General features: G+C 29.3%; 4 protein-coding genes across 4 annotated transcripts; 1 reads left to right on the top strand and 3 right to left on the bottom strand.

Annotated features, from left to right (window-relative positions):
• Positions 1-1,086: 1,086 nt before the first annotated feature.
• Positions 1,087-1,563, bottom strand: LOC113865945 (oleosin 16 kDa-like). Its single transcript, XM_027500774.1, has one exon. The coding sequence runs from the start codon at positions 1,561-1,563 to the stop codon at positions 1,087-1,089; it is 477 nt and encodes a 158-aa protein (XP_027356575.1).
• Positions 1,564-3,798: 2,235 nt separating this feature from the next.
• On the bottom strand, positions 3,799-7,210 carry LOC113865670. The gene is made up of 3 exons (XM_027500379.1): positions 6,923-7,210; positions 6,620-6,833; positions 3,799-4,569 (listed from the first exon to the last, which is right to left on the bottom strand). Exons 1-3 carry the CDS (start codon positions 6,989-6,991, stop codon positions 4,364-4,366), a joined length of 489 nt encoding a protein of 162 aa, XP_027356180.1. The 5' UTR covers positions 6,992-7,210; the 3' UTR covers positions 3,799-4,363.
• A 655-nt stretch (positions 7,211-7,865) lies between these two features.
• LOC113865958 lies at positions 7,866-8,527 on the top strand. Its single transcript, XM_027500791.1, has 3 exons — positions 7,866-8,006; positions 8,101-8,238; positions 8,316-8,527. The coding sequence occupies exons 1-3, from the start codon at positions 7,887-7,889 to the stop codon at positions 8,391-8,393; spliced, it is 336 nt and encodes a 111-aa protein (XP_027356592.1). The 5' UTR covers positions 7,866-7,886; the 3' UTR covers positions 8,394-8,527.
• Positions 8,528-12,540: 4,013 nt separating this feature from the next.
• On the bottom strand, positions 12,541-13,035 carry LOC113865930 (auxin-responsive protein SAUR71-like). The gene has a single exon (XM_027500744.1). The coding sequence runs from the start codon at positions 13,033-13,035 to the stop codon at positions 12,541-12,543; it is 495 nt and encodes a 164-aa protein (XP_027356545.1).
• Positions 13,036-21,481: the final 8,446 nt, after the last annotated feature.

Raw genomic sequence — 21,481 nt, 5'->3', positions numbered from 1 at the left:
TGTGTGTTATCAATTAAATCCTTCATGGGAAGGAAAAAGATAGTAAATAGGCACAAAATTCATTTTAATACGAAGTTGCTTAGAATGTTGAACAGTCACGGAAGTAAAGCACAGATCATAATTTTATAAAGTTACTAAATGCCTACAACCTAACATCAGCTACTATTTAGTTCTAGATGAATATGCTTGTTCGGAGGAATATACTATGGAATTCAAAATGAACTTGGGACACATGATGAAAACATTATTATTTCTAAACAAACACTGACACAAGTAACCACAAATAAATGTGACAGATAAATCTCTTATGACTGGTTGTTAAACGCTTCCAGAGGCTCAGGATCAGAAGGGCATTATTACTATATGTTTTATGGTATCCAATTCATGTGTCTTTCACAAAATGATGATGTCAAATCAGCATCAGATTTAAGATAGGACAGCCAGCAAACCCTTTACATTTTTGCTACTGTCAGTTCATGTGGCATTTGAAGACAAAATTCCTAATTCCTGTTCCATGCTCCATTATGTTACGGTGTCATGTGTAGTACATGCAAAACAAGTTCAGAATTTGTTGTCTGGGCCTCATTATGCTTGACACGATGTTTATAACTTTATTTATGTTCGTATTTTAAAAATCTGTTTTACATTATAGTTATCTTTTGATTTGTTCATTCCTCTCACCAATAATACATGGAAGCTTGGGGTGCTCCTCTCTCTATTCCATGTTAGTGTTGCTATCTTCAGCACATCAATCTGCTACCAACAATGAACCGGGAAATGAAATTACAAAATTAAACGAGGAAACAACCCAACACACATCTTGATAACAAGAGGAAATATTGATCTAGCTACAAAAGAGATTTATTAACATGATGGTTACACAAATAAGGCGAAAGATTTAGCTCCAAAAACGAAACGGAATACAGAAAACCAGAACAAACTGAACACTGCAAAACAAGATTGAAATTAACAGCATGATTTGACAAGGCCTGAACATGCAAATCCAGTAAGGGTACCATCACCACCACCTCCGCCGCCACCACCACCTTCTTCAATTCAACCTCTTGCATGCATGCATAAGCATGATCAATAAGATCCTTGTGTGGTGTCCTGAGCTCTAACCTGACCATAGCTTCCATAATCCTTGGCCCTTTCCTTCACATCCCTAGCCTTATCAGCAATGATCCCTCTAGCATAATCAAGGGTGTCAGACCCTGCAGGGTGGTTCCCAGACACATAGTTGTAAATCCAAGACAAAGCAGCAATTGCAGCCACGCCACACCCACCTGAGAACAAGAAGCCAGAGGCAGCTAGGAACAGCACAATGGCAGCAGGAACAAGGATAGGACTAAAGAGAACAAGAAGTGGAGTTGCAATGATTAAGCCTATAACAGTCCCTGTGAGGATTAACCCAGACAAGAGCAAGAGGGTGACACCAATAGTGGCAGCAGTTATGAACTTAACGGTTTGGCGTGAAGATGGGTTGTTGTTGGTGTCATAGGTAGTGGTTCCATAGGAATAAGACCCTGCAGTTCTTGGTTGATCAGACATGATGGTTGCCATTCTGATTGCTTTTTCAAAACCCAACCAAACCAAAGTTTTGATAGAAAAATAGTAGTATTTGTGTTGAGGGCAAAGAGTGTGAGAGAAGGGAAGTGGTATATAGCATTATAGGAGGAGGTGGTGGGTGGTTACGCGGCAAGAGGTGAAGGTGCATTGCATGTCGTGGCTTCTTTGCATGAAATTGAGATGCAAAATAAGTAACACCTGTCCCCCTTCTCTGAAACAGCTTCAGTGAGTTATGATGAAACCATGGGAAACTTGGACCCTTCTGTTTAATTCCACCACCTTTAACTTTTGGTAAATCATTTCATACCCTCTGCTAGTGTAACATCAAAAGTACTACTTTATGATGATTATAAATTATATCCTATTACTTTATTTATTTATTTATTTATTTTGGTTAGATCCTATTGCTTTATTTTAATCCCCTTGTCTTAATTTTAGGTTTCATCTTATGTTTTGAGGATAAAAAGTGTGGAAATAAGATTAATTCTCAAATAAATTTTGTTAAGTTTTTTTTGTTTTTTAAACGGAGATTCCTGTCACAACATAGACATTTGTGATAATGACCCTTTGTTTAGCAACGATGAAGAAAGTATAGCCCTTTCCAGAGAACCTTCAATATTACAGGAAAGCCCATTTGCACTTACAGTTTACTTTCCACTAAAACTTCAAATTCATCGTTGAAAAATATTTTTTTTAAAAACTTGATACATAGTTTATTTTTCTTAATCAAAATTCATTTGTTAATTTTTAAAAAATAATACAGTACGGTAAATGTAATGTGATTTATTAATGAGTCTCTAACTATATTAATTAAAAATATTATAAAATAAAATGATTACTTTTTTTATTTTCATGCATATTTTCAATGAAGTGTTATATGAGAAATAAATATAAAATATATTTTAGTTATAATATACTGTAATATTTTTAATTGTTACAATTAAAGATGCATTAGTATGATATGCATCATTATCTTTATAAAAGTCAATTGACAAATTTTAATAAAGAAACAAAAACAAATAACAGATTATTTTGAAACCAATTTTAATATATTTTTAGGATAAATTAAAAGATTTCCTATCAGGACAAATGTGAGATTTTATTCGTTTGCTTTCATTGGGACGGGTTATTATTAAGTTGTGTTTTTTGTCAATTTTTTTTTCTGATATGAAATTTGAACTTTCCTATAATAAAGAGTTTTATTATAATCATTTTAATTTTTTTTATAATATAAAAAATGAATAAATTAAAATCACATGACATAATAATAATAATAATAATAATAATAATAATAATAATAATAATAATAATAATAATAATAATAATAAAGAACATGAAAAACCTATAAAAAAAAAAGAACATGAAAATAAATCTAAATTTCCACCTGAAAAAATAATAGCATCAAATGAAGGAATACATTTAAATAAAAAAAATTATATGCTAATGTTATTTTTTAGTACATATACTTTTTAACATAATTAATAAATGATTAAAATCATAATATAATACAAACTTATACAAATATCATCCTCTTATTATATAAGCCAAAAAACTTTATCGGAATTTTGTTCAATCAGCAGAGGCTCATGTTTGCTACTGTTTTGTTCTCTTGGGTTGGGGTAAACCGTGTCAGTTCTTGCATCGATCTCTCCGAAGATTGAAATAATTTACATTAAAGATAATAAATATTCTAAAAATTTCCAATGAATAATATTGAAATTTAAACTTATAAGTATTACAATGTGTTAAGAGTGTACGACATATATTCTTTTTCTCTTATTAGAATTCTATAAGTTAGTTTTTTCAAACAGAAACCTGACGCATTATATATTGTGCTTGTACGTTTAAAATCTTTTACACTGCAAATTTCACATTCCGATGTCTCAATACGCCATCGATTGAAAAAAAACAACACTAAACTCGACGCATATTATATTAAGAAACTGCTATTTTATTTTGTCTAGGGTGAATATAATGTAAGATAAGTAAGCTTTGTTTCAATTAATTATTTTTCCTTTCACACATTGACGCATATTGAAGTTTTGAGCACAAAATGGCAGATATTAATTATTTCCGCTAATATTATATTGTTTATATTCCTTAGAGTATATTCCTATACTTGCATGACAAATTTTATTTCCTTTTCTTTATTTTAAAACCCTAAACTATATTCCCGTCTCAGTATACAGGTTAATGATATTATAAAATCTTTACATAAGCTATATTTAACATTCACATAATTTCTCTGATATCTTGCTCCACAAAGTAATGCATGAGTAGTTCTATTCTTTTTTGTTTTTTTTAATGTACCATATTAGAAATGAGTTCAAATCCATCCTTTTTTTTTCTCTCTATTTCTTTACCCAACTACTAAAATTATTAACGATTTAAAAATTTCTAATGCCCAAGATTGCGTCCATTTTTTAATGAAAATAGAGGAGATCCATCAATGGTCCTGGATATGGCAATAAAATGTGCATGTATGCCGTACTCCTGGTCCTGCAACTATCCTACCGTGAAATTTGAGTAGTTTGATAGATCTCCAATATTATCTTTCATAATACACAAAAAAGCCATTGGAGGAATTGGTGACCACAAGTAGCGTAACACTACCAGAAGAAACGCATAAACAAACCGGGGCTCAGGGGTGCTTGCACCAATGAATAGGAGTGGAAGTGTTCTGCTTCAGATTGAGCCTCATATGGTGTTGTTGGTTGCCATGATGATGATGCTCCAGCTGCCGCCACTTCTCACCAATCTCCACAGCTTTCTCACTGTGGTTATTGACATTAGATTAATCCATTTCCATCAATTCACCTTCTTCCGCCTCTAAAGGTTGACCTGTTTCTGGAACTATCTCTTCGCATGCCATAGGAGAATGGAAGGCAACCCATGGGACGACAGCCAAACCGTCTTTTGACACTTCAGAATTCTTCTCTCTCCTCACTGCATCTTCAACAGGGTCATTTTGCTTGGCAGCACCCCATGATAATAAATAATCTGAAAAAGAGGCAATAATTGTTCAAAAGATATCCGGAGTCCAGACAGATCTATAACATGATAAGAACTGTGCTGCGTATTAAATGCTATCGCCCAAAATACGTGATACTAATATCATAAGTAAGAAAACAAAGGGATTTTCAACCCCACCCCACAATACACACAAAAAAAAAAAAAAAAGCAATGTGAGAACTTTGTTGTTGAATAATTGATGGAAAAGATGATAGATAATCGTTTTGATGCCAGAGGTCTGAGTTGTTTTCATCTCCTAATTTAATATGGGCAGCCTCGAAAAGTTAAGCTTAAAAAGGAAACAGGACAAATATCTCTGCTCTCTTGGCCATCAAAGTTTGCATGAATGTTGGAAATAGGAAATAGTTAATTCACACGACCAATTTACAACGATCATCGTTACAGTACATTACAAGGAAGAACTGTAGTCGTCATGGGATGCCACTGCAGGTCAAAATTGTACCAAGCCATCGAAGAAATCAAATATTATATTGAGGATTGTAAAACCACTACACGTGGACAAAGTTTTGTTCTTTTACTCCAACTGGTAGAAGATTCCTGGGAAGATTTATGATGTTGATATATAAATATCACAAAAACATACACATACTGTATCTAGGCTGGCTCACCTTTCAACAGTTCCTTATAACATTTCCCATGCATTTATCATCTTATCTGTAAATGACCACTGCCCTTGATCATTCTGATTTCCATAGCAAAATCTTATAAAACTTATAATTTGAATATCCTCTCATGGACATTCAGAAAACACTTCAGAACTTAGTTATATTGATATATTTCAGGAAGATAATCAATAAAAATCCGTAGGATTTGATTGTTCACAAAAGAAGCAAATGATACGAGAGACTGAATTTCATTTAAAATTGTCAATTCAACCTATACAATCACTGAGAGTATTCCATCCCATATTAATCTATCAAATATAATTCAATTTTTGAGCCTAGATTGAGTTGATAGCGAGAGCATTATCAACGTGGTCATGTGAAATTATTAACTGAATAATTAAATTGAAGAGAATTATATAGAAATTTATTTTCCAGACAATATATAGAAAGTCTTTGATAGGTGTAAATTAGCAAGTTATAGACAAGGCATAAATGTGATTGTTCTCCTCCCAAGTATTTATGCCTTCAGATTCATTTTTTGCAGCCATACAAGGGTTTTACGTTTACTTGGCATCCATTATGCAAATAAATAAATAGAGAAGATTAAACTCATAGACCCTAAAATTGAAGTATAAACACGAAAATTAGAATTTTTTTGTACGAGGCCTTATGACCCTGGAAAGGAAGCAGATGCAGGATCAAGCCATAACATTAAGGGCAGGAGAAAGACGGTGGTTGGCTTCATGTGAGCTACGAGCTCAATGCTAAAAACTGACGTCTTTGTAAACAAGTATAAATATAAAATAAATTGGTCAACACTGATCCCATGCCGTTGAAAACTTTAAAGACTTCGAGCTCATTCTAAAAAATAAATTTATTGAAATTCCATAGAGCTTTTGTAACTAAATTTAAATTTTTTAACTAAGCAAGTTAGACAACTACCAACAATACATTCTTTTAAACACCCATGCTATCCCTACTTATAGAGAATAGAACCGAATAATTTAGGGAGACTCACACGAAGAAAGTGCCAAAGAGTATATTGCTTAGAACGTTATGCTTTTTCTTCCTTTAAACCATTTCACATACATTTTGATTACAGCAAAAGAATAATGAATCAATCAATCATAATACCACCCGCAACACCACAATTAAACCATATGCATGTTTCAATTTTCAAAGGAAAACTTAAATCAGCCTGTTTGAAAGAGCTTATAAACAGTTTATAGAAAACAGCTTATGACTTATTGCAATAAGCTTCTTGACCTAGCTTATTAAAATGAGTTGTTTTTCAACCTATTGTAATAAGTTTTATTGAACACATGACATAAATAATTATTCAAAAAGAGCTAATTAAATAAGTACTTAAATAAGTTGCGTATCCAAACGCACCCTGTATCCAAAACGCTTACCCTTTAAACCAGGAATCAAGTCAGCTTTAACAACGATAGAGAACTCAGAAGAGCTTGGTGACTTGAGAAAAGGTGTAGTGCTTGGATCGTAAAGCACAAGCGCTCTCTCTTCCGTGGCTGTCACAGATGCAGGAGTAGGGTCCACACAGGGTTGATTCACCGTTACATTTGCCTCTTCCTCCATCATCGCACTGTATAACTCGCATTCTCGCTCCTTAAATTTTCACTTCAACTAGTAAATACCGATGAAACCTAAAATACACATGCGATAGGATAGCAAGGAGAAAATCAGCTACCACTTACAAGTCTCCTGGATTTCGCAGCGGGAAAAATTGAAGGAAATTCATAGCCGAATTCCTTGCGCTTCTTCATTGTTCCGCAATCGATTTCAAAGTTTCTGTGACAATGACCGATCCGGAAGCGTTGTTGCAGCTTCAGAGGTTGCGAGCTCTATCATCGTTCACCGCTGGGAAGAGATTAGAAGGGTTTGGGTATGGGGTTTTTCTTTCCGGTTGCTTCTTTCTTCGCTCCTTCTATTTTCTATTTCTTAGAGAAACAATAGAGGAAATGTTTTGCGGGAGGAAGCCACCTCACGTTTCCCCTGTTTGGCCCATCTCCTATACACTGCATACGGCCCGGCCCAATACAAAATCCATAAAAATAGTTTTTCACATTTCAATAAATTTAATATTTATAAGTTTAACTTTAATATTTTGTTATGTAAATTTTTTTATATATGAATGAATTAAAATATATGCTAAATATAACGTTTAATTATATATAATTTTAAATATATTATTTTTTAACTACTTCAAAAAGTTTTAAAAATTATTTAATTTTATTAACTATATTAAATTTATCAAAAAAGTTTAATATATTTTCAAAATTATATTTAAAATGAAGATATCCATTATTTTTTATTCTTTTAATTAATTAATTTCTTTATCACTAGTAAAATATTTTTCCAAGAAAATAATTAATAGGAGAAATAACTAGTAAAGAGTCTTGTAAAGAGAAATGTATTTAGAATTAGAGATAATAATTATTCGAAAATTCATAAATTTTGTTAACATAACAGTTTGTGAATAAATGGTATAACGTATTTTAAGTAAATCGATAGTTACATTATAATTTTTAATAACAAAATTAATTAATTGGTTAGAATAATGGCAGGGGTGTTATTTTTGGAGAAAACAAGGTTAGAAATAGAAATGTGGACGAGGAAGAAGGAGAAGGGATAAGGTATGTGGAGTCCTAACAGAGAGGAATGGCAACGATGTCCATTGCATTTGCAGCATCTCTCTGTCCTTCAATTCCGACTTCCAGTCTTAGACATAGCCGTTTTGTTTACATAAAGCCCCTCCATTGCACTCCCATTCAGCAACAGGTACATCAATCTTCTTTTGTTTGCTGGTTTAATTTTAATTTTAATTTATTTGAACTTGAAACCATGCTCCTAACATGTTCGTGTGTTAACTAAGGTTAATGCAGATGTAGGTATTATCTGTGAACTTTGCAATGCAAAAGGATGGTTAGTGTGTGACTTTTGTAAAGGACAAAAGACTAATATCAAAGCTGAAAACAAACGTATCTACCGGCGATGTCCCTCTTGCAGAGCCGTAAGCACATCCATCATCATTAACTATTTTATTAATATGATCAATGATATATATACTGATTAATAACTTCAATTCAGGTTGGATATGTCTTGTGTTCGAGGTGCAAGGTCTTTAAATGTGTCACGTTTCCAAATTTCAACGATTCTGAGAATTGATCAGCATGCCAAAATGCCTTGTTCGCCATGTTCACGCATGCTTCTTTTTGTCTCCTTCGTCTACAATGTAACTTTGAGAGGTTTTTATTCCATTTACTTGTCAAAAAGTTGAAACAATAGATGATTCACTCTTTCACTCTTAGCTTTTTTGTATAAACTCATTTTACATGATAATTTGTATGGTAAATTTAACAATAAAATTATTGGAATAAACTGAAATCAATTTTTTCTAATAATTTATGCTAAGAAATTTATTAAAATAAGCTAACCAAAACTTAAGAGAGTAGTAAACAATTTCTATAAGTTGAAAATAAGGTGTACCGTAAATATGATACATGTGGTATATGATCATAGTCTGTGTTATGCCTTGCCCAGGCGTTCATTATTTTTTAATGCAGTTAAGTTAATCGGTCTAATGATAAATGATAAATGATAAATATCTGAGAGGGAAAAAGAATGTCTGAAAATGTTATATGATACATAAGTATGGTTTTCAAAAACTAATTTAATGTATGAAAAAAATATAAGTAGCTCCTTCAATGTTGGCTCTTTGAAAAATAACTCAGTGGTTTTATATAATTTTGCAATGCCTCGCTCAAACTTCTAATGTGTGGCTAATAATTCTTTTCAAGATTTCACAAATTTAGAAACATGACAATGCACTTAATAAGAAAGTAGAGAGGATTAATTTACATGTAGTAGGACACTTGTTCTTGTTCATTCGAGATTCAATTGACTTATTTTCTATCCTGAAATTTTAATGCCATTGTTAAATTTGAAACCATGTATAGTTTTAGTAAGTGTTCATAGGCCATTGATATTGTGGGTGTTAATGTTGCATGTATTTTGGTGTGCGGGTTGGTCTTACACACCTGATTTTCCTTTAGTAAGTGGTCGAAGGCCATTTTTCTCTTATTCTTCAGCAGCTGAACATATTTTTCAGGATCATAAATTAAATTCTGTAATTGCAGTGCTCTAGGTTACATTTATGTTTCAGTCTGTTAGATTGCGTTGAGATTGGGCAAGACATCATGACTGGATGACAATTACTATTTGAGTGTTAAGATGTCTCTTGTAAATGCTCTTCACTTTTTATTTTTTTCTTTTCATTTTCTTTCATCTACCCTTTGCTCACATTTTGGTGTGGCAAAAGGTCTAAACAAGTTAAAAATCGGAGCAGTTTGAAATGATCATCACACTACAAATGGACTAATAAAGACCATTTTCGAAGAGAAACCCAATAAATCACAAATAAAGAGGAGCACTTCTTTTGCAAGCACTCATCTTCACTAAGATGTTTTTTTCCAAACACCCATTATGTCCATATCCAATTGATATTCCTACTAAAGAAACACCAAGGTTTATAGATATAACACGATCATGATTTGTCAAAACCAAATATTTCACACCAAGCAAAACATTTTCTTTCACCGAACGACATCTTCTGCTCCGTCAAATGGACAACAGGACATTACTTTGTTACTCCTTAATATTCCATCTTGTTTGAACGTGAGTTTATATATCTTCATAACAAGCTGATGAACAAGGACTAAACTAACTCTTATTTTTATTTTTTAATAGTGCTATATATATCCTCCTATCAATTTTCCTACGATAAAAAAATATAAACATATTTAATATCTTAACAATGTAAAAAGTATAAATAATTTTAATTTAATAAATAAGAAAGTTATAAGAAATTTCGGAAGATTAAATTTATATGTGCTTATTTCCTCATTACTTGCACTTACACAGACATATTCTAATGATTATGATTGTTCTGATATGGAGGCAGCACGTTGTCTCCTTGGTAATATATCCGACTACAATTGCTTCTGGATTCTTCTGCTGAGATTATACATGGACCCAAGTGCAGTTATCATATTCTACGAATTTGGATCTAATGATAGCTATTTGACTATCTACCACTGTACCTTGTTTGAACATGATCTATTGCATTTTAAATGCCAACATGTTTGATTTGCATGTGTGTAAAACAGTTTCTTGAGAAACTAAGACGCTAGCTAGTAACCTTCAAATAATGTATTTTGCAGCTAAATTGATGAACGCAGAACACATAAATATTAATTATGCTACTAATTATTTGGCCATGTGCTACATATTATTGTTGTCAACAGAAGTCCCCTTGAACTTAATAGAAGATTCCATTTGATGCAGTAGCTTGCAATTTAACTAGTCTTGTGGTGTACCACGGATAACGAGGGATGATTTCTCAGAATTTTTTTGCTGCTGGAATGAATGCTCGCATGTGAATTGCGTAATAGAAGTTTGAGAAGGAAATTAATTTAATTTGTACATCAGTGAATTGTTTTTTACAAATAAAGTGTTTCTAATCAAGTTCATTAAATAATCTGACAACATATCATAACATGATATTATGAATTTCTTCTACGCTCGTACATATCAAAATTAAACTTGATATAACAGTCATAAATTTTAATTAAATGACCAAGATTTGAGGCAAGTGACTGTAATTTATACAATAAAATTTAGCATGCTGCATCATTGAAACGTGTGTGCCAAGTGCAGATGACACTCACATTGTAACTTGTAATCTCCACGATTTTACAAGAGAAAGTCACATGAGAGGAGAATTCAAATAAAGGGGAACGATGACGTGGCATTTAAGATGGGACAAGTCCTTAGACTATCCGTATGTTAATCTCATTTGGGCATCTCACCCAAGTTGGGAATCTTAAAAATTTTGTTTACATTTTTAAAGAGTTTTATTTAAATTAAAAATATCTGTATTTTTAGCTTTTAAAAAGAAAAAATTCTTTTTAAAAATCAAATAAACATGCTTTTAGTTTCATTTTTTTAATTTATAAAATTATTTTCCATATTTTAAATAAAATATATTCTAAGTATAAATATATATTTTAATTACATTTAACCGCTTAATTAAAATCAACTTTACATATTATTGATTATATTATCGTATACCTTAAGACCTATCAAGCTAATAAAAATTCACTTTCGAATAATTTCTTCAAGTGCGTTACGTTAAATACAGTACACACTTTTGACTTGCCTTTAGAAAATTAAAAAAAAATGTTAAAAAAAAAATATTTAATACATTCAGATTTTGAAATATTCATTTTTATGTAATGTTTTCCATTTGCTTATAACAAAGTAAAAATTGCTTTATGCAGGCCTTCTTCGTTTTTGTCAAGTTTCGTCTCAGTATATCAGGCAAAGTAATTTGTTGCCAGAATGGGGAATGATTTCAGAATGAATAGTCAAGTGCCACTTGAGGCGTTTAATTGTCTTTCAACTCAAATATTTTGATTAAATTTTAGTTAACAGTGCATTCAAATAATGTGCTAATAAGTTATTATTTAGTTTTTTTTTCTTATAAAAAGAATTTATATCATAAATTTTATTATCACGTTTATTGATTTAAGTTTACAAAAATTAGAAAAATCATACAATATTCTTATGAATTTTTCATTACTCTTATTAATTCACCTTAAATATTTTTTCTTATTTCACTAATTTTACTCTTCATAAATGATAATAGAAACGAAAGGAAGAACTTATAAAAAAATTCCTATTAAATAACAACATAAAGGCAATCATAACAGTGAGGATGGTAGGGAAAGTAGACCAAAGTGATGGTTACACTGTCGATAGAGGAGAGGGTTAGGGCAACAAGAAAGGGAGTTAAATATTTTTGTATTTATAATTATGTTATAAGTGATATAAAAAGTTATTTCGTAATAAATTAAGTGACAAATATTTTTATTGTTGTTCCATATTTATCCTTCATTTGGGTTGTTTTAGGCCTTGGACCTCTAAAATCAAATCAACATCCGATAAATATTTTTATAGGGTTCAATGTTTCACTATTTTGTAAATAAATGTAAATAAATGGAAACATTAATAACTGTTAACAAAAAGAAAAAGAAAAAAAAGACAGTAGTAGTGTTGCCAAACTAGAAACCTGTAAAACATAAAAATTGGACAACAAAAGCTGTACTCTACTTCATATATAATTCCTAAACGGGTTGTCTCATTTATAGTTATTGAATTGACTCTCACCCTCATACATGGATTAGCTTCCACAAAGAGCAAAAGAAAAAGAAAGCAAAAAAATGTATAAATGAAAATGTCAAAATCACTAAGTCTATCTGCACATTGGACTTTGAGGTTGATGAGAATAAGCAAGTTGGTTTGAGGAACAATAGCCCATCATCTTTTCAAAGCTAAATCTACATTTCTGAGTAGAAAACTTGTCCTTACCCTCCACTATCTTCAAGATACTCTCAAACACAGGCACTTCACAAGGAATCCTCAGAACACCAGTCTGTTCAAACCCAAATTCTTCCTCAGCTTCTCTTAGTAACATGTGAAAGGCACCATGACCCAAATACTCAGTTGGTATAACGAACCTGCTAAGGTCCACGCCAACACAAACAGCAACATACCCTTTGGGAACCACGTTGTTGGAACCTCCCTCACGTTCGGATATAGAAAGTGTTCTTTTCAGAAAGTTGATGCTTTTGTTGCTGTTGTTATTTCTACTTGCTTTTGAAGAACTGGCTACCCTTCTCCATTTCTTAAGGATCTGTTGAAGCCTAACAATTTCTCTGATCTTGTTAGTTTTCTTCGGTGGATCCATGGACATGGTGTTTCTCTTTATGAGGTAGCATGCATCTGTATGTTAGCTAGAGGAATTAATGGGATTTGAATCTGGTTCTCTCTTTCCTTGGATTAACTCAAGTGGGGCTGTAAGGTTCGTGCATGGCTCCAATTTATAGAAGAATGATACCTCACTCAATAATGACACTCATTATTAAAATGTTCAATCCTCTTAACGAAGAATACTTTAACGAGAAGAAGAACGCTTCCAATACTGAGATAGCTAGCACACATTTTTCTAATACAGTCAATAGTTATTGATTAAAAATTATAAAAATATGAAAAAAAATGTGTTGCTAGTATATTTTTTTAAGAGAAATGTATTTTTAACACTTTAAATTAAATATTGTTAGAAGCATTTCTATTTTCTAATTATATTCTTGAGATGTTTGAATAAAAAAATTACTTAATTATTGATTTAATAAATTATTTTAAATGATAATAATTTATATAGTAAATTTAATTATAAAATTTATTTTGGTAAGTTACATTTAAAAAGTATTAAAATAAAAAAAAAATTAGAAGTTGTTTTCATAGAACGTGTATAAGGTCATTTAAATTAATTTATATACGATATTATTTGTAATAATTTAAATATAAAAATTGTATTATAATTAGTGTTTGGTTTTTCAATGTCACATGCATGCATGCGAAAACCAACAAAAAAATGTTGTCCAGGTTAGGATGAGTTAAACGTCAAGTTGTGTGTCGGAGGCCTCACATGTGAGTGATTAGTGCAAGTCAGAGCTTTCTTTCTCTCTCACCGTTCTTTGTTTTGAAAGTTAAATCCACATTATTTTTATTAATTTAAATAAACGATGACTAGGTTTGAGATTTACGAGTAAATTATCGATTATTAAACAAGTTTATATTAGACTAATTGAAAGGTAAGGGGTGATTTGGTTTCTAGCGCAAACCCTAAATAGTCAAGGTACAATGCAATTGTACATTTGTACCGTTCAAGATCTAATGCACTATTTGTTTGAACGGCGTTGATTGTATCAAATAAAAACTTTAGGGGATTGTTTCCAAAAATATATTTTGGGGTAATTTATACCTATTAATTATGTATATTTTTAGTTTTTAAATTTGCTAGCATAATTAATATTTCATCTCTTAAAAAGTTGTAGTTTTTTATTTAAAGATTTAATTTTAATTTTTTAAAATTTAATCAAACATTATCTTTTTGTCAATTTTTTTCTACCCAAAACTCTCAAAACCTTGTATTTTTATTCAATAATTGAGAGTTATGATCTTTTTGTAATTAAATAAGTGAGTTCTTAATCCATCTGCATTTAGAAAACAATTTAATTGAAAAATAAATGCTGATTAATTAAATTAAATTAAATAATATTTATTTGATGGAATAATAAATTAAAGAGATAAATGTTGTTGATATATTTTAATATGACATTTTAATAAACCTATATTATAAAAAGAGCTAGAGCAAGCGAGTACTTAAAAGTTATACAATGAGAGCATATTTGCTCAAGTTAAAACACTTGTTAATCTAGGGAGTACTTCTCGTATTCTGAATTCTCATTTTGAAACCTTAAATAGTTGGATGAAAAGAATAATTTAATTTATATATCTAAAACTGTTATCGGATTGAGAATTTCTACATCAGCAAAAAAAATTATTTTTTAGTAATTAATATAACAATTATATATATATATATATATATATAATATATTCTTATTGACTATTGATTAACATGTTGTAACATTTTTTACACTAACAATATACTAAAATTAAACTTAAAAAAAATGAATTTTTGTAAACAAATTTTAATTATTTATTTAAAGAATAAATATGAAGAAAGGAAGTTACAAAAAAAATAAAATTAAAGAAAAAAATTAATTCATTTTTTTAATTCCCTTATTTTCTCCCATTGAAGTTTAATTAAGTTTTGGTAAAAAAAAAAAAATTCCTTAAAAGTCCCCGTGACGCGGCAAAATTCGAAGGTCCATCTTCTGCTTAAGCTAAAATATTTATTCTTTACAGGTTCAATGCACTCTGAAATAGGGGATGAAAGTGGAAGAAAAAGAAAGATAACTACTCCTATTTTTTAAGAAGAAAAAACAAAATAATATAAAATCACCACAGAGAAAAAATATTATAGGCTTCTTGCTGAATCGACGAAGGTTTTTTAAATTAATTTATATAATCTTTTATATAACTTATTAGAACAATATTTTGTAACTTATTTTAATAAAATTTATGACTAAATTTATGCTATAATTGTTTGTATTATAAAAAACATTAAATAAATATTTAATTAAACTGTTTCATTAATCAAACACACCCTTAATTATAAACTTTTACTCTCTAGAAATACATAAATTTAATGGAGTGATAAAAACTTGGTTCATTCATTACCTATGAACGTATTATACCCATGAGCGTGTTATAAATAAGTTTATTCGAAGTAATTTGCATGTCAAATTATAATATATATGCAATTTAAATGTGTTTTATTTGAATAATTTAAATAAAAAATAAGGTAATTGTCATTCTCCAAATTCTATTTAATTTTTTTATTTTTAATACTAATTTTAAAGAAAGGAAACAGTGTCCCATGCTAAAGTAACTCTTTGAAATTAATTTAAATTTTACTTTGTTCTTTTTAATTAATTAATTTCATTTAGTTACTTGAGTTATTTTTTTCACACGAATATAAATTTAACTTCTACTGATGTTTTCTTCTAATATTTTTTTACACTATAATGTCTTCTTTAGCGTTTTGATTCAAATTACGTTTTTTACATTTGACATATATAAGTTCATCATAAAAGTAATTAATGACGATACAGATGAAAGTTTGAGATTTATACAGACGTTTAGAAATATCTATTATCACTCTAAAATGTGTATTATCATCAATATTTTTATTTAAAATTTTGATTTAAACATTATTATTATTAATTTAACTAACTACTAAAAAAAGAGTGTTTTATATAAAAATCATTTTTAAAAAATGTACAACAAACATTTTAGAGTGTTAATGGATTCATCTCAATATTTTTTAAATTTTATTTTTTTCCACACTAATATATCTTCTTTAGGTTGATTCAAATGATGTTTTTTGATACTTAACCTAAATAAGTTGATAATAAAAATCATTAATGACAATAAGATGGAAGTTTGAGGTTTGATAAGTGATTTGACAGGTAAGAGGAAATGCAGAGGAAAAGGATTAGAGACAAGGTAGAATTAGAGAAAAACATTGAAGTAAAAATAATTTAAAGAATTAAATTATAATAAAAAAATTTAAAAACATTAATATAAAAATAACTCAAAAAAATAAATAGAAAACCAAGCTGAAACCTTCAGAGGACAAAATTTTTACTTTTAATCACCAAAATCATAAGGTAATGTAATGTCAAACTTTGCCCTGATCGGCACGTAGTTTTACTAAAGCAATTAATGTTTAGGATTAAAACAGGGAACAAGTGCTTAAAAAAGAAATGAATGGTGCATGCATGCATAATAGAAAAACATACATAGAAACTGAGCTGAATAATTTGTATAAACAAAATTAATTAAATATTAATTAGGACGTTGGTAGAATAAACTAATTAAAAGCCATTTGACTTCTTGATCTATAATTAGACAATTATAATCAGATCCGCACTCTGTTGCACCATTTGAGATAACTTGACAATGCATGAATCATGATTGTGACCAAGAGTTTGCCAAATGTTCATTGAATGGCCGGTGATTATATTAATTTAGTTACTTAAGCCACAACTGAATCATTGGAATATGAAAATTGTGCTTCATTTTTCTCCGTGGCTTCTCGTTATACTGCACTATAATATAGTATTTCATTATTTGATGGAAACAATGGTGGGTTATAACTTTAAACATTAAATAAAAAGAAAAAAAAGGAAGCAAATTTTATAAATAATTCAATAAACGAACAGGTGATTTTTAAACACTAACTTTTTTTAGCAACTATAGTTTCATCTTGTTATTATTATATTAAAATTTTTCTATATTATTATTTATTTATCATACCCCATAAAAAAAAATAAAACCCAAATAGAGTTTTTTCAGGCCTCGACCAAATCTTCTTCACCCCTGATATAACATTACATTACATTTGATTTCAACTCCTAGTACAATGTCTTCTGTTTACAATTAAGCCCAAAAGAGGAATCGGGTGCAACATTAAAATAAAATTTTAAGAAAAAAGTACAAGCATTGGTACATCATATTAAAAGTCCAGCTACTAACCAAAAAAGGATATCCATCAAAAGAGGAACACAAATTGCACTTACAGCAAAAACCCATGGACCAAAAACAAAGGGTAAAAGCTCGGGTTGGGCAACACTTAATTTTTATTGGCTTAATCAGATCATCATAACTGAATTTCTAACTTTTTTAACATTTTGAGAGTTCCCTTTACCATTTATGTCGGTTGCCTTGTCGTGGGAAATACTATTGAATTGCAATGAATCCCTTAAAAACGATCAGCTTTCCATGATCTGATATCATATAATATCATTCCCTCGTGTGATAATTCATGTGTTTTGTAAAAGTTTAACATATGACACAACATGAATGTTCATAATCACATAATCTTAGAGCATATAATTTCAGGGTGCCTGTTAGTGTGCTCATAAGTTTGAAAGGAAATCTTATATCTTTCTTAAATTGATGATTATGATTGTTATGATATATTAAAAATTAAAAGATATTTGATGGAAAATTACTCAATTATAAATTATCTAATAATTTTAAAAAAATAGATATCATATCATTTCATATTGAGTGTTACTGTTGAACGCTGGACATAACAAAAATGGCATGTGATGTCAAAGCGGCAAAATGGAAGCTGCACTCCTTTTACCACAATGATATTTCTTTGGAAAGGGGAAAAAATTACAAAAAGTAAAAACTATTTCATAGCTTTACTTCTTTTCAAATAAATCTAATGATTACAATGTTGAGATAAAACGTGAATGACAACATAGGTTAAGTCTAATCCAATTGGCTTAATTCAACTTAATGGACCATTTTAATTGCCAATATCAATAAATCCACTGTTCACGTCTTCAGTGAAACATTTGGATTTGACGAAGAACTCACTTTTGAGAAAAAGAGTAAAGAATTATAGTTATAGTCATAGATTGGAAATTAATTGTTAGAATTGTAATTTTATATATATGCACGTATATAATAATAATTTTATGTTTAAATTTTAATCATAATTTTTTAATTATTAATAATGCTTATATATGTGTATAGGGGAAAAAGCAAGGTTTTATGGAACAGAAGAATTTTGGGAGTGTCGGGCTTGGTCCTCATTGTTAATTACCATCGAGATTAATCTGTGTATGTTCAACAAATTTTTAAAAGAAATAAAAGATATCCCAAATTAAGATAGAGAAAATTTTCACACGTAAAAAAACTCTTTAAGTGTATATAATAAACACAAGTTTGTAATTTATTCAGGACTTTATATTTATTTTAGTCAATAAATTAATAAAATTGTTTGATGAACAAAAGAATAAATTAAACTTGTATATTTTAACAGTTAACTTATAACAAATTACTATGACTTGTCAGGGGTGTTTTATTTACTAGACACTTTAATTAATAGTGGCTTTGTACACAAACTAATCGTGCGCAAGCATCTTCGACCGTATATTCTCATTAATGGGTTTCTTCTGGTTGTCAAATTGATGCTTCCCAAGGGAATTGGGTGCCAAGTGTTAAAATGTTGGAGAAGCTTGGTTCAATTAATGTACTCATTACTAAACGAATAAATTAAAAATTATGTGATATTCTAAATGGTTATGCTAAATCACAAATATATTCATAGAATATAATTTTGTTTGAGTAAAAAACATTCATAGTAAGACAAGACTAAATCTGTTAAAGAAAAATCAAGCATTCATGACTTGAACCAATATGGTTGGTAAGGTATTAAGATCACTATTTATTTATTTATTTTTTCATATATGTGAATATAATTATTAAAAAATGGAAACATAGTATAACAAAATTCTTATTAATACAAGGGAATTTCTCAAATGTGGCCACTTGTGATTGAATTTGGAACATGTAAGAGGAGGATTTTTGTGCTGCCTTTGTTGTCTCATGGTCTTGAAGCACTAGGCAAAGGGTGGACAAAAGTGGACATCATATCTCCACTTATTGTAAAGGTTTGTTGCCCACTCACTTCCCATGGCACCCCATTACGCATCCTAGTTTCATTGGATAACCCCTTTAGTTTTTCATTCATTGTGTGTTTAAAATTATCATTTTCTTCTTCTTACTATGCTCTTTGATGAAGAAAGTTATGGGAGGTTCTGTAAATGGTGAGGCAAAGATAAGGGTCCTTTTTCTTTTCCTTTCTTTTTCAGCTGAGTCCTATAAGGAAGCTAATTTTTGTTTAAATAGTTTCACTTTGGCAATTTTATAATTTCATTGGCAATGTCCTTAACAATCTTGCAGATCCTAGTGTTCCCTTGTCTAAACAATACTTTGGCAGAAAAGGACACTTACTCCAATCTCATTACCTATAAACGACAATGAAGAATATTCACAATTTCATTTGGATTTTTTAAAACAAAATTATCTTATTCAAACGTTAAATTAAAATACTATTTAATTTGGAATAATTTGAATTTAATGTAAAATTTAATCTAATTTTATCCGGTCTTTTATTATTTAAATTGAATCAATTACTTTATTTATTGTTTATTTAAATGATAATACATGCCAAGCAAAACATCAAATACATAAGAATTTTCAGAAATAAATTTATACAAAAAATATTAAATATTTCATCGTAATTTTTTATATAATTTATTAAATTAATTTAATGTTTTTAAAATATAAATACATTCATGCATAAATTCAACAATACATGCATCACATTGTTATGTCTTTTTATTTATTTAAAGTGGACAATTAATTGATCAGATGCATTTTTTAGAATGATAAAGGTATTATTTAACCTATAAATAAATATATATTTTTAAAATTACTAAAATATATAACCTCTACCAATATGTTTTCATATAATTAACAGAAAATTTAATTAAAGTCCAGTTACCATATCTTAAATGCCTTACTATCTATCAATTTAGTCAATTTTTACTAATATATGCAATTTGTCGCTTCATATGTTACCTTTTTGTGATTAAATCAAATCATTCATCAAATTAGATCATATCAAAATAATTCAATGATTCCAAACTCAACCTTCAAAAAAAAATGAACGCAGCAACTAGCAAGTTTATCATGAAAAACTAAAACCGTACTTCGTTTATCCATGTCTTTATTACTCTGAACTTACTTTTGTTTCTCTTTGACCAACTTTTTTAAAGTGGGAAGTGATTTACTAGAAAAGAAAGCCTATAAATAATTGAGGGGGACAGATAAGATATAATAATGTATACTAGTACATTCATTAAAATGTTTTTATTTACCCTACAATTATTATGAATTTTTGTACTTCAAAGGCTAAATTACATATACTCCCTTTCTTGTTTTTATCGTTTTTTTTTTCAATTTATCCTCCTAATTTTTTTCATTGATCTTTATTATTTTTAATTTAAATTGAGATGTTTAATTTTGAAATTAATTTGACAATGGTTTTTGTTTATTTTATGTCACCATTTTGTAATTCAATACATTTTCTACATATCTCTTAGATAGTGAGAGCAGTAAATATTTTAGGAGAATTTATTTTTATGGGTTAAGTAAGAAATCACGCAATGAATTCGGCACCATATATTAACCCAAATATCTTAAAGACATTAAGTTCATGGGTTTTTCTACTACCACAATTCTTACATTTTTATATTCTCTTCGATAAGTGACCTCTTAATTTCGATCACATTTGGGTGACATTATCCCTCAATTTGGTTTTCTACAAAATGATAAATTTTAGCGGTTAGTTTGGAAGGTTTTAAAAAATATTAGAGTTAATTAAAAATTTTAATTTTAATTAAAGCCAGAAAATTACTACAATTTTTGTAAAAAGAAACAACTTAGAAATTCAACTAAAGAGAAGCAAAAGTATCAAATTATGTAAAACTCACCCTTTTTACTACCTTATTATTTCAACTATAATTGTTACTCTAACCCGACTAACATTTATAACAATTACTACAAAAATATGTATAAATTGTGAACGACTTAAGATGTGACTATATAGAATTTAATTTTAATTTTTTTAATACTTCTAGATATCAAAGCTTGACATTCTATAAAAAAATCAACCATTTATGATAAATTAAAAATTTTGTTAATAACTCATAAGTTTATAATTTTTAATAAACTCTCATAATAATAAAAACATTTAAACAATACAAAATACTATTATCCTCCACTTTTGGCAGAAAATAAAATGAACGTTTTAGGTCTGTTTGATCAAGATATAAAATGTTATAATACAAGAGTTGGAT

Source organism: Abrus precatorius, unplaced genomic scaffold (assembly GCF_003935025.1).
Source record: "Abrus precatorius isolate BTA unplaced genomic scaffold, Abrus_2018 Scaffold4, whole genome shotgun sequence".
NCBI lineage: Eukaryota > Viridiplantae > Streptophyta > Magnoliopsida > Fabales > Fabaceae > Abrus > Abrus precatorius.
Note: the sequence above shows the minus strand (reverse complement) of the source record. Positions and strands in the feature narration are given on the sequence as shown.